Source organism: Eumetopias jubatus, unplaced genomic scaffold (assembly GCF_037043125.1).
Source record: "Eumetopias jubatus isolate StellerSeaLion01/CBP00866 unplaced genomic scaffold, mEumJub1_p1.0 scaffold_6, whole genome shotgun sequence".
NCBI lineage: Eukaryota > Metazoa > Chordata > Mammalia > Carnivora > Otariidae > Eumetopias > Eumetopias jubatus.
The window spans coordinates 117,514,865-117,528,861 of NW_028274812.1; the positions used below are offsets into that span (position 1 = coordinate 117,514,865).

The 13,997-nt window shown below is 41.2% G+C and overlaps 1 protein-coding gene across 4 annotated transcripts in view; it reads left to right on the plus strand.

Annotated features, from left to right (window-relative positions):
• Positions 1-13,347: 13,347 nt before the first annotated feature.
• Positions 13,348-13,997, plus strand: part of ILRUN (inflammation and lipid regulator with UBA-like and NBR1-like domains) — a 90,859-nt gene continuing 90,209 nt past the window's right edge. For all 4 annotated transcript variants that reach the window (XM_028120549.2, XM_088024029.1, XM_028120551.2 and 1 more), the window contains exon 1: positions 13,348-13,691. In XM_028120549.2, coding sequence (XP_027976350.1) covers positions 13,534-13,691 — 158 coding nt within the window. In that variant the 5' untranslated portion in view covers positions 13,348-13,533. The remainder of the gene's footprint in view (positions 13,692-13,997) is intronic.

A 13,997-nucleotide genomic window follows, 5' to 3' on the forward strand; every position in this document is an offset into this window, starting at 1 on the left:
TATATGATGCTATCATAACTTATTTAACTAACTTCCTGTTGTTAGACATTTAGATGGTTTCTAGTATTTCACTATTATGAACAATGGCAAAATCAACATTCTTGTACATATCTCAGGTCACTCATTACGTTATTTTAAGATACATGACTAGGAGTGGATAATCTGGGTCAAAGTATTTGGAAGGATTTTGATACATATTGCAACCAATCTAAGAAAGATTGCATGGGTTACATTCCCAACCATCCTGCAGTTTGTTTTGATTTGTTTCTTCACTGATTCATAGTTGCTTTTCTTGAGACAGATGTAATTCAAATATACCAGTGAAAATACAGTTCAATTTGTGAACCTACAATCAAGGTGTACTATTGAGCAAACCATCAATAAACAATTAACTGTTTGTCTAAAGTAATGATGTTCAAGTTTTAGTGTACATAAGAATCACCTGGTGATTCCTGGGCTCCATCCCAGACACACTGACTCAGGTTCTAGGGACATGGGACCCAGGAATGGACATTTTTGAAAGAGTTCCCCTTCCCCCAAGTGACTCTGATGTAAGTAGTACAGGAAATTACACTCAGAGAAACACTGGCTTGAGAATATACACAGGGGAAGATTGGGAGTTTGTTGGTTATGGACCTTAGTACATTTTGGTCATGTGAGGTCTGGTAAGAAATGAAAAATTCACTTTCTCTCTCTCAGACTCATTCATATCATTCTCTTTCTCTCTCTCTCTCTCTCTCTCTCTCTCACACACACACACACACACACACACACATACATCATACTTTTGCAGAGAAAACAAACATTTTGCTTTGGCTGTCATGATCAGTTACAGAGACACATTTATTTATAGAGATTCTTCTTTGGGCTTTCAGTTTTGTTTTGTTTTGCTTTCTTTTCCAAGCAAGCCCCTCTGACATTCTTATTCACTTGAGCACCTAAAATTCACTTTAATTTCCCCTTTTCTATAGAAATTGAGATCATCTTAAAAGTGGTCTCTGAAGTTCTGGGGGTGAGCAGGAGAGAGACTGAGGGAGGCCAGCAAATTCTATTGCCTCTGAGGCAGGGCCCTTGAGGTGCTCTCACACTTGAGTCATTATCATGGCCCTCTGAAATTCAAATTAACTTTTGAGGCATATAACTTTCCAGGAAATGCTCACCTTTGCCCAGCTTCAGAAAATGGCTCTTGTTTTTCCCCTTGAAAGTTTATTTTTAACACCAAGACTTCTTTCTCATGGAACCCTTCAGCTTTTGCATGCGTGGTGGCATGGCTGGGGCTTCACACATGTGGCCCTTCTGGGCAGGTCTGCCCCTGCGAAGTGTATGCTGAGGGGAGGGCTGTGTCCCTGAGGCCTGGCTCCTACCCAGATGCCTGCCTGAGGCCCACTGTTGAGGACTGTACTGTCTAGGGCCGAGCTACTGTCTGGCCGCCCAAAGCAGCAACATCTATAGGCCCCTATGCTGAGCGGTAGCTCACCTCTTTGGGTCAAGTCCGTGAAGACGATTTATTCCCCTGATAGGTAGTAAATCCCTGCTAGTGTGAAAGGACCAAATAAGTGTCTTTCATCCTCTTAAGCGGCAAGTATAGTCATTCATTCAGTGACAGCCATTTATTATGCATGCCAAATGTTTATCTCTACCTCATGCTGCACACGGGCATGGAGACAAAACCAAAGGGTCAGTTTTAAAGAAGAAAACTTTACTGAGTTATAATTTACATACAATAAAATTAACCATTTAAAGTGTACCATTTGAGGGGCACTTGGGTGGCTCAGTTGCTTAAACATCTGACTCTTGATTTCATCATGAGATCTCAGGGTCGTGAGATTGAGTCCCGCATCAGGCTTCACGCTCAGCGGGGAGTCTGCTTGAGATTCTCTCTCTCCCTCTCCCTTTGCCTCTCCCCACTCCTCTCTATCTAAAAAAAAAAAAAGTGTACCATTTGATGACTTTTGACAAATGGATACACCCAACTAAGCATCACCGTAATTAAGATAGAGAACAATTCCATCAATCCAACCCATAAAGTCCATTTATGCCCATTTATGCCCCTTCCCAGTCAATCCCTCACCATCCATTCAAGTTTCCTTGCAACCCTAGGCCTCATTGGTCACTTTGTAATGCTATAGCTTACTTCTGTCTGTTGAACTTCATGTAAGTGAGGTATGCAGAATGTAGTCCTTTCTGTATGGCTTCTTTTGCTCAAGATCATATTTTCAAGATTCATCCATGTTGTATCTATAGCTCATACCTTTTGATTGCTGAGTATTATTCCATTGTACAGATATATCAGAATTTGTTTAGCCATTTTCCTGTTGATAAACATATTTAGATTGTTTACATTATTCAAATACTAGAAATAGCTGCTATGAACAATTATGTACAAGTATTTGTATGGACATATGCATTCATTTATTTGGGGTTAATACATAGGAATGGAATGACTGGTTTTATGGTAAGTATATACTTAACCTCTTAAGAAATGGACCAGTTATTTAAAAAAATCTCATTTCTAGTTGTCAAGTCCATAGATATGTTACAAATCCCAGTTTCCTGATCTTGGTATTTTAGTTGAAAAGAGCACTGCTTTAAGAGTCAGAAGTCAGGGGTTTAGCTTAAGCATTACTTCCTGACCTAGAGTTTTAAAAAGGGGTCATATAGCTTCTCAGAGCTTCAGTTCTCTAATCTTATATGGGAGTTAACAATTTCTTCCAACAATAAGAAATTGGAAGTAGTCTCAGTCCATCAGTAGGAGATTGGTCAAGTAAAATACACTCCTAAAGTGGAATACTATGTAGCCATTAAAAATGATTATGTAAATGTATATTTACTGATGTGGAAAGCTGTTTTCAACATACTGTGAATGAAAGAAGCAGGCTAGAGAGGCAGGTACAGTATGATATCATTGAGGCAAATTATACAAAAAGAGAGTTTTATGAAAGATGTATTTACTAAAATATTTTTTAAAGATTTTATTCATTTAAGAGAGAGACAGAGAGACAGAAAGAGAGCATGAGCAGGGGGAGGGATAAAGGGAGAGGGAGAAGCAGACTCCCCGCTGAGTAGGGAGCCTTATGTGGGGCTTGATTCCAGGACCCTTGAGCCGAAGGCAGACGCTTCACCAACTGAGCCACCCAGGCATCCCATTTACTAAAATATTAATAATGGTTATCTCTGAATAGTTGGATTTAGGTTGTTTTTTTTTACTTTCTCCTTTATAACTTTCTTAATATAAATTTCTTAATTTTATTTGCAATAAGCATGTATGAGTCCTTGCAACCTGTTTTTCTTGAGGATGAGATGAGAGAATGGATGGCTATGTTGAGAAATTGTAAGGTTTTATTACATAAATTGAAAACATTAGTGTTAGTATTAGTATTTGTTACCCAATCTTTTCTGGCAGTATCCTAGAAATTATCAGAGAAACACAATTAGAAGCAGTAATGACAGTTCCATAGAAACATAATCAGGTTGAATATGGTGAAAAGGTAAACTCCCTAGAAATGAAAGAAATCTAGAGTAAAGAAGAGGGCACAGGTTCTGAGCTGTGGGCTTAAATCCTGGCTGTCCCCTTGGGTGCATTATTTAAACTCTCACTCTCTATTTCCTTATCTGCAAAATGGGAATAATAATAATATTGATCTCATTTGGCTATGAGGCTTAAATGAGTCAAAGTACCTGAAGTGCCAGACATTGGGCATATTGTAGGGGTTCATTAAATATTTCTTTCCCTTTTCTTCCTTTTCTTTCTTACTGCTAACTTGGATGCAGATAAGAAGATGCTTTACACATTGTGACCCAGTTGGAGAGAGTGAAAAGAGTGATCATAGTAAAACGAGAACGGTTGTGAGGTGTGTTTGTTTGTTTTTTACATGAGGGAGAGGTGAAGAGCTGGTGTTTACTGAGATGATGTCTTGGCTCTGGTAGATTAAAGGAGCCAAGAAAAGATGAAAGAAGACAGACAAAGGAAGGAAAGAGAAAGAAGAAGGAGAAGGAGGAGAAGGCGGGGGAGGAGGAGAAGAAGAAGAAGAAGAAGGAGAGAAGGAAGAAGAAAAGAATGGACTACTTCTGAATGTATCTAGGTCGAGGGACTGGGGGACACGAGATAAAGACAATCAGGTTTTCTTTGATATTGTCCCATTCGCCACAGTAAAAAAGAGACCCAGGGCATCAGATGCTTTCACCGGAAGAAAAGATGGCACAATAGGTTGGTGCCTCCCATTTTTGTATCTCTTGAGTAGGGAAATAGGGTAGAGGAACTGGAAAAACCCCAAATGTGGGGCATCTGGTTCTTTCCCATCATGCTTTGGATGGATGTTGGAAGCAGAGGTGCTGCCCACTGTAGTAGGCTGCCCTTCAACCTCACCCATTCACTTCCCAGAGAAAATGCCCCCTCAAGTACCCCTTAGATTTTATTTCCTTTACCTGGATTCACTTCTAGGTATATTTCTGTGATCAGAACAGAAAACAGGAGGCAATAAAGAGGAGCCTGGGTCTCACAGCTGTTAAAGATTCCCAAACGCATGCAAAAGAATGAAATTGGATCGTTATCTTAAAACATATGTGAAAATTAACTTGAAATGGATTAAAGACCTGAATGTAAAACCCAAACTATACAACTCCTGGAAGAAAACATGGGGAAAAAACTTCATGATGTTGGACTTGGCAATGCTTTCTTGGATAAGACACCAAAAGCACAGGCAATGAAAGCAAAAATAGACAAATGGGATAACATCAATCTTAAAATTTTGTGCATCACAAAAAGATAAATATTGTATGATTCCACCTGTATGAAGTATCTAAAAAGTCACAGACACAGAAGGTAGAATGTGGTTGCCAGGGGCTGGGAAGAGGGGGAAAGGGGAGTTATTGTTTAGTGGGCACAGTGTTTCAGTTTTACAAGATGAAAAAGTTCCAGAGATTGGCTGCAAAATAGTGTGAATATGCTTAATATTACTGAACTGCACACTTAAAAATAGTTAAGATGGTAAATTTTGTTATTTTTTAATCACACTTAAAAGAATAAATAAATGTCTAAATGACTTTGTTGTAATGTGTCCCTTCTCTAGCCTGTTCCTCAAATCCTGTGAAAAATCACCAGGGCCTGGGTAAGGACTCCTCCAGCTGGTTAGCTACCTTTATATAGTTATTTATAGAAATGTATGTCCTTGTATGTATGTCCTCCCCCATTGCCATGTAATACCTTAATATTTAACAAGCATCTGTGCTTACCTCGTTAGAACTTCCAGTCCCGGGGAATAAGCACAGAATGTAAGTTTGGGTTCATGGTTATGTTTATGTAAATACTAACTGTAGCCATAGGTTAAATTCCAAAAAATTTTATTTTTTGCTTGACTTACTATTTTGCTCCACTTCAGTGATCTTTTTTTTTAAGATTTTATTTATTCATTTGAGGGAGAGAGAGAGCATGAGCAGATGGGGGTGAGGCAGAGGGAGAGGGAGAAGCAGGCTTCCCGCCGAGCAGGGAGCCCAATGCAGGGCTGGATGCGGGACTCAATCCCAGGACCCTGGGATCATGACCTGAGCCGAAGGCAGATGCTTAACGGTTGAGCCCCCCAGGCACTCCTCCACTTCAGTAATTTTTTGCAGCATTCCCTATATAGAAATGAGTAAACCAAGGTCTACAGAGAAGCTCAGTAATTTGTCCATGGTCACATAGCACAAGGATGAAGGCTGTCTTTCTGGACCACTGTCCCTGACTCAGACTTGCTGATGGTAAGTCAGCAGGTATTTGCTTGCTCAACTGGATAGTTCATTGGACTGTTAGCTGCTTCCTAGGTTTTGCAGCTTGCAAAGTTTAAGGCAGCTGACATGGAGAAGAGAATGTCAATAACTGAAATGAACTCATGTGTGTTTTTTATTTGAGCAAGGAGCTCAATGCGGGGCTCGATCCCAGGACACTGGGATCATGACCTGAGCAAAAGGCAGTCACTTAACTGGTTGAGCCACACAGGTGCCCAGAAATGAACTCATGTTTGACAAGCCCCCAGGTCACCCAACTTTCTTTTCTTCAAAATGAAGTGTCTCTTGATGTTTTATGACACGATTATTTTATTAAAAATCTGAAAATGCGGATAAAAAATGTAAAAATATCCATCATTCCCCACACTCAGAGATTGTCATTGTCATCATTAATACCTTGAAGTATATCCTTCCAGACATCTCTTGCACTCATTCATGCATCTGTTAGAAATTGCAGCACAGATAATACTACAGTTTTCTTACAGCTTTTATCATTCAAGAATATATTGTAAACATCTTTTTATGTTAGCAGAGATAATGGATCCATCAATTAAAAACCAAAGTTTTATTTCTTTAAATATAAGAAAGTAGAAAAAGAATTAAAATTATTAATAATTCCCTATTAATATTTCCAATCTTTTGCTATATAATTGGGTTTATACAGTATACTAATTTTACAAGCTGTTTTTTTCACTTAATATAGTATAGGCAAGTTTCATGGTAAAATTGCTTCGAGCTTATTGTCAAAACTCTGGAAAATACAGAAAAGTGTAGAAAGAAAAACAGAAATCTCCTGCAATTTTTCTGTGTGATAGAATCAGTTGTAATATTTCGATGGATTTCTTTTAGTTGTTTTACTGTACTTACTATAATGAGTTATATCCACATTTTAAAAAGACAGGATTATATTGTATTTACAGTTTTGATGCAGCTTTTATTTATTTTTTTAAGATTTTATTTATTTATTTGAGAGAGAGTGCACATGAGCGGAGGGCGGGGGGGGGGGGTGGGGATGGGGGCAGGGGGAAGAGGCAGAAGGAGAAGGAGAAGCAGGCTCCCCTCAGCAAGGAGCCTGATGTGGAACTCGATCCCAGAACCCTGGGATCATGACCTGAGCTAAAGGCAGACACTTAACCGACTGAGCCACCCAGCTGCCCCCAATGTAAGGATTTTTAAAAATAGCATTAAACGTTCCTCAAAAATGTGTTTTCAAAGAGCTACATAAAGTCCTACCTTACCAACATAAAATTTTTAAATGTTATTTAAAGATTGCATCTTTTTAAAACAACTACATGCTCAGTGTAAAAATTCAAGCAATACAGAAATGTAACATTAAAAGTGAACATTCCCCATAAATTGGGTTGCTAGAGTTAGCAAATAAAAATGCAGGATACCCAGTTAATGTTTGTGACATACTAATATTAAAAAAATTGTTTACCTGAAATTCAAATCTAACTGGATATCCAGTTTTTATGTGGCAACCCTACCATAAACCCACCTTCCTTAACCGTTGGTATATATTCACAGTTTGTTATGCATATATTCCACACATATACAAAAATATATACACTTACTATGCTTTTTAAGTAAATACAAAAGAGATCATAATATATATACTGTTTCACAGTTTGCTTTTTAAAAAACTCAGTCTTCTACAACTTGTCATGTTAGTTCATATAGACCTCTTTTTTTTTTTAAAGATTTTATTTGTCTGAGATAGAGAGAGTGGGAGAGAGAGCACGAGCTGGGGGGGCAGAGGGAGAAGAGGGAGAAGCAGGCTCCCTACAGGGAGCCCCACGTGGGGCCTGATCCCAGGACTCCACAAACATGACCTGAGCCAAAGGCAGATGCTTAACCGACTGAGCCACGTGGGCACCCCCTATTTCATTTTTTAAATGGTGGTGTAGTATTCTATAGCATAAATATAGTATAAACGTATCAAAACTCTATGGTTGGTCATTTAGATTGTTTCCAATTTTCCAGCATTACAAATCTGTAATATATGTAATTCTACATATATCTTTGGCCATCTCTTTTAGTTATCTGTATGAAATCTAAGATACAAGATGCATGTTTAAAATTTTAATAGCCACTGCCAAAATGCCCTCCAAAAAGGTTTCTACCAATCTGTAATCCTATCAACATTGTATGAAATTACGTTTTTCTTCACACCTTGTAGAATACTGCCTATAATCAATCTTTGCCAAACTGACAGATAGAAATATTGCACTTTTATTTTAATTTGCATTTCTCATGATATTCAAAATATCTTCATTCATTTATAGGCCATTTATAATTTTTCTTGTCAATTGCTCATTCATGTCCTTTACCAATTTTTCCTTTAGACTGTTTTTTCCTTGTTGATCTTAATAGCTTTTTATTTATTAAGTGATAATATTAATATTCTGTCCTGTGTGTTACAAATATTGTCCTTGAATTATCTGTTTGTCTTTTGACCATGCTTATGGTGTTTTTTAATTTTATTTTTTAACTTTTGCAGCAAAGAGGTTTTAAATTTTTTTTTTAAGATTTTATTTATTTATTCATGAGAGACAGAGGGAGAGAGAGAGGGGGAGAGAGAGAGAGAGAGAGAAGCAGAGGGAGAAGCAGGCTCCCAAGGAGCAGGGAGCCTGATGCGGGACTCGATCCCAGGACCCTGGGATCATGACCTGAGCCAAAGGCAGATGCTTAACCATCTGAGCCACCCAGGCGCCCGAGGTTTTAAATTTTTTATACAGGCAAAACTATTGGCCTTTTCTTCATTTCATAATTGGAGATTTCTTCTAAGATTGTTAAAATATTCATTCAAGTTTCTAATTCCTTACTTTTTTGGTCACAGATTCATGTAAAATTATATTGGTGAAAAGAATGAATCCACCCCCGCCCACATTTTTTTTTCAACAGTTTCCCTATTGGTGGACATTTGGGCTATTTCCAACTTTTTACTATTATATATATTATACTTCTAATGAAAAGCTTATTTGGGGGACTTGGGAGCTATATATATATTTATATGCATATAAATATATATATTATGAAGGCAACTCATATCAATTCATCTAAATTCACATCTACTCACCTTTAGAAAAATTTTATCAGTTTACATTCCTAGAAGCAGTGGTGTTTGAGAGGAACTGTTTCTCCATACTCTTGCCAACAAAAGCTGTTATGTTATAAAGTGTTGACAATCTGATTAGGAAAAAGTGAGGCTTATTGTTGTTTTAATCCATTTCTTTAACTATGAATAGCATAATACATCTTTTAATATGTTTATTGGCCATTTGTATTTCTTCTTCTGTGAATTGCCTTTTTGTGTCCCCATTTTTTTTTCCTACAGGAGTTTTCATTATTTCTTTTAAAGATTCATTTATTTGAGAGAGAGAGAAAATGTGCAAATGGTGGGTGGGCGCAGGGTGGGGTGGTAAGGGTAGGGGGAGTGGGGGCAGAGGAAGAGGCAGAGAGAGAATCTTAAGCAGACTCACTGCTGAGCACGGAACCCATTGGGATCTCACCACCCTGACATCATGACCTGACCTGAGCTGACATCAAGAGTTGGATGCTTAACTGATTGAGTCGCCCAGGTGCCCCCATTATTTTTTTAAGTTTATTTATTTATTTTTTTAGCAATCTCTATACCCAATGTGGGCTTGAACTCATGATCCTGAGATCAAGAGTTGCATGCTCTACCGACTGAGCCCCAAGTTTTCATTATTTTTAAGGGAAGGATGTCCATCCCTAATTAGAAATCAAATACTGTATTTATTTTTTAATTTTTTAAAAAAGAACTTGATTCTTTTTTTACTTCATCTAAGAGATGAATTATTTTGAACGGAACCTGGAGATTTTCATGGAATCTAAAGGAAACTCAATAACCAGAACTCAGGATGACAGGAACTTCTCTCTCCCATGCCTTCAGGTTTCTTATTTTTGTTTGTTTTTCTCTGTTTCTCTCTTTCTGTAGATGGGCATTATCTCGTTTTCATGGGTGCCCCACAAAGATGGTCCCTTTTCTGTATTTCTATCACTTTCAAGTAAACAGCCCTGGCCTGTTCCATAAACTCATTGAGTTCAGTTCCAAATTCCTGAGAGAGAGAGAGAGAGAGAATCTGATTGGCTGATCCCAAGTCAAGCATCTCCCTCTTGTCCAATCAATGGGGGCTAAGGGACAGGGCCACGTAGGGCAGACATGGCTGCTGGAGGCCACACAGAGGGTCATTAATGGTTTGCAGAAAAGGAGGTCATCACAGTTTGGATATATACCCAAAAGCTTTCTACTATAAGTTGCTGTTATCATATAATGTACCCTAATGTCTATTTGGACTCTGTTCTCTTAATCAGTTATGCTGTAGTGTAATCTTAGTACTAGCTGGTCTTGGCAATTCTGAATCTTAAGGACTTAGAGATCTGCAGGCAATCTCAGCTGCCTTGGTAAGATGAATCACTTTTCTCCTAGACTTTCAACTTCCAGTGGTAGAATGGCTTAACTCCTTTAAGAAACTTTGAAACTAACCTGGTCTGGAGATTTGGGATTCATTTAAATTTCTTATACGAGATCACCAGCCCAAGAAATTCAGAAAGAAACTGGCTGGTCTTGGGCATATTCCAGGCAGTGGCATCTCCAGGCATAGTTCCTAACATTGTTCTGAGATAATACCTAGAAGCCCTTTTGGAATATTGCCATCAGCTTTTCTTCCTTAGGGTGGTGCTCAGCAATTTGTCCCTTTGTCTCTCAACGGGTCCTTCTCCATGCCTTCTTCCCGACAAAACAAAACAAAACAAAACTGCAGAGCCATTACAGCAGAACCATATGTGTTAATAACCCCTCAGATTCAAGCGGAAACTCACATTCCCATGAGAGAATCATTCAATGGAGGATGGAGCGGTTGGTAGTTCCTTCATACCTAATGTGCCAGCCACCTTGGTCAGTGTTTTTGCATAGTGGATCAGAATGGTCAGCTCTTTATTGTGGGTGACCATGCCAAGAATTGCAGACGTTAAGCATCCTTGGTCCTCAAGGAATTAATGGCTACGGTACCACTTCCAATCTCATGAGAACAAAAATATCCCCATGATGTTTCAGAATTCACTTGAGGAGTAGTTGCACTCCTTTGAGATAACTTCTGCCATGAACCGAAGTTCTCAGCCACTTGGGTCTCTTATTTGCAAGGATCTCTTTGCATTATGTAGGCTGTTTATGTGTGAGCTAGTATACCTCTCGTAGTGCATGGGGTTGGCCAAAAGTTGTTTCTCTTGGGTCAGCATTCTAATAGAGTTGTCAGGTTCCAATAACATTTTCTTCTCTTGGATTCTTGGTCAACACAACTTTAATCCATGGGTATTGCAAGTTAACTTAGTTTTAGTCAATAGACTAAAATCAATTTCTTTTTTTTAAGATTTTATTTATTTATTTGCCAGAGAGAGAGAGCACAAGCAAGGGGAGCAGCAGGCAGAAGAAGCAGGCTGAGCAAGGAGCCCGATACGCGGCTCGATCCCAGGACCCTGAAATCATGACCTGAGCCAAGGCAGACGTTTAAACGACTGACCCACCCAGGTGTCCCTAAAATCAATTTCTGATTATTATGTAGGTAAGGCCAAATTGAACTCAAACCATAAGGGGAACTGTAGCAGAATATAGTGGATAGAGTGCTAGACTGGGAGTTTAGAGATCCTTACTAGCGTGTCATCTTGGGTGATCAGTTACCCTCTCTTGGTTTCAATTTCTTCATATGTAAAATGGGGAGGTTGGGCTCGACAGTCTGTTTCTTTCAGGTCTAATATCGGGATTTTTTATAATCTGTGTCCCCATTCCATCATCCATAAGATTGGGACAACATGTGTTCACCTCTGAGACAAAATTTTCCTTAATGTTAGTAAAATATTGCAACATTGTGGCCACCCAAAAATTAGGCCCTGGCAATGATCTAAGCTTCCGCACAGGTGTTAGAGGTGTAAGACCAGTTTGTTATAAAATGTTTATAACTACTGTAGAGTATGAGTTTGTAAGTATTATACCTGTATGCTGTTACAGTTGTCTCCCATAAGATAGTCACGTTGGACGGAAAAAAAATCACTGGAGAAGAGAAAGGGCATACATTCCATATTTTAATAGAGGACAAGGAAGGGAAATGAAGTAGAAGGGAAGCCGGGTGAAGAAATGACCTGGGCTACTAGTACCATTGTCTATTCCCATAATCATCTTATGTTTGTGGTCACAATAGTTATCATTTCTTGAAGTGTTTTTTATGGAATAGGCACTGTATTGAGCTTACATATTTTATCTCATTTAATTCTCACAGCAATCCTATCCAAGCAGGCATTGTGATTACCAAGAATTGGCAGAATGAGAATTTGAATCCTAAATGTGTATGACCCAGAACCCAGGCTTTTAAAGCCATTATATTTTATTGTCTTATTTGGTACTGGGACAGGAGGAGGTAAAATGCTTTCCCTTTCTAAAACCTTCTAGCAACCCAGACACTATTGGTTACTTATTCTAGTGCTGTCTGCTGTTGAAATTGTTATGGAAAACATACCCCATTAAGAATCTGAAAAGTGGGTTCAGTTTTACTGCTCTATATTTTTGGACAAGACATAAAAGCTTCCTGGATCTCACTTTCCTTATTTGTAAAACAGAGAGCTATGTGAAGGCAGAAGGCCATTTCTTACTCATCATTTCCTCTGTTGGATGTAGCGGTGTTGGGCAAATAGGAATGCAAGGGGGTAGACAAGATGGTCCCTATACTGCGTTTCTCATTCTTTGATATTGAAATGGGGCCTTGACCAGGCAGGTGTACCATATGCACAGCAATATTTTGTTTTCTATTTTAAAACAGGAGGTATGCCAAATTCTCGTGACTTAACCTTTATTTTGAGAGGGTTGGTCCTGACCAAATGGGTGGGAGATTATGTGTGTTGCTGTCTGGATCTGTGATTGACGTTCGTATCCAGGCCTCCCTTACTTTCCAGAGACTTGATACTACTGTTGCATAACAGAAACAACACTGATAAATTGTAGTAACCATTATGAAGGGTGCCTGGGAACCAAGGATTCACGGCACTATCGATCCAGGAAAGCAGCTCTTAAAACTCATGCAAAAAGCCCTCCTTCCAGGGCGAGGGGCAAACTCCCGGCTAAGAAGACTGTGTTCTGCGTGCACTGTGGTACTTGACCTTGCCCTAGTCTCTTCTCTCAGACTTGATTTCTCACCTGCAAAATGAAGTTGCCGTAGACCGAGATCCCGGAGCTTCTCCCAAGACCCCGGGCTTTAACTCCTCCCCTTGAGTGTGGGGGCGGGGCGAGGAGAAGGTCAGGCCAGGAGTCACCCCAACCAGCCGGCCGTCCCTTTCCTCCTTCCCACTACCCGCCCCCTCGCTCCACCGCGGTGAGGTCACGCGGGGGACGTCACGGGGTTGTGACGCCACTGAGGGGCGGGGCTCCAGGAGAGGAAGGGGCGGGGCGCAGGCGGGCGGCGCTTGCGCAGTGGGCGCGGCGCGGGAGGAGGCGGAGGCGGCGGAGAAGCGAGAGGCGGCGGCGGCGGCGGCGGCGGAGGCGGCGGCGCTGGGGGGGGTGGGAGGGGGGGGAGCGAGCGAGTGAGTGAGTGGCTGAGTGAGTTTATCCCTATGAGGCGGTGAGAGGCCCGGGGCCTACCTCAAAGGAGCGGGGTCGCGGCGCCAGCTAGCAGCGGGCCCCCTCCCGGTCCCCGGGCCCGGCGGCGCGGCGGCGGCGGCTCGGCTTTGAGGAGGCGGGGAAGCGGGCGTCCGGCCCCAGCCATGGAGGGCATGGACGTGGACCTGGACCCCGAGCTGATGCAGAAGTTCAGCTGCTTGGGCACCACCGACAAGGACGTGCTCATCTCCGAGTTCCAGCGGCTGCTCGGCTTCCAGCTCAACCCGGCCGGCTGCGCCTTCTTCCTGGACATGACCAACTGGTGAGCCGGCCCCGCCGCGCCAGCACTGGGGCCCGCGGGGAAGGGAAGGGACACCCGAGCCCGGCGGCAGGGCGGGCCGGGCGGGCACTGAGGGGCTCCCCCTTCCCGGGGCGTGGAGGGCGTGTGGGGGAGCCTCAGGGACATGGGAGAAATTTGGGGGGTGAGCAAGGCTAGAGAGGACCTACGAGGGGAGTGGGGGGCCACGGAGTGCACGAGGGGCGGAAGGGAGATTGGGGAGGGGCTCCTGAGGTTCTGCAGAGAATTAGGGGCCGAGAAACGTGGGAAGAGGGGAAAGACTTGAGTATC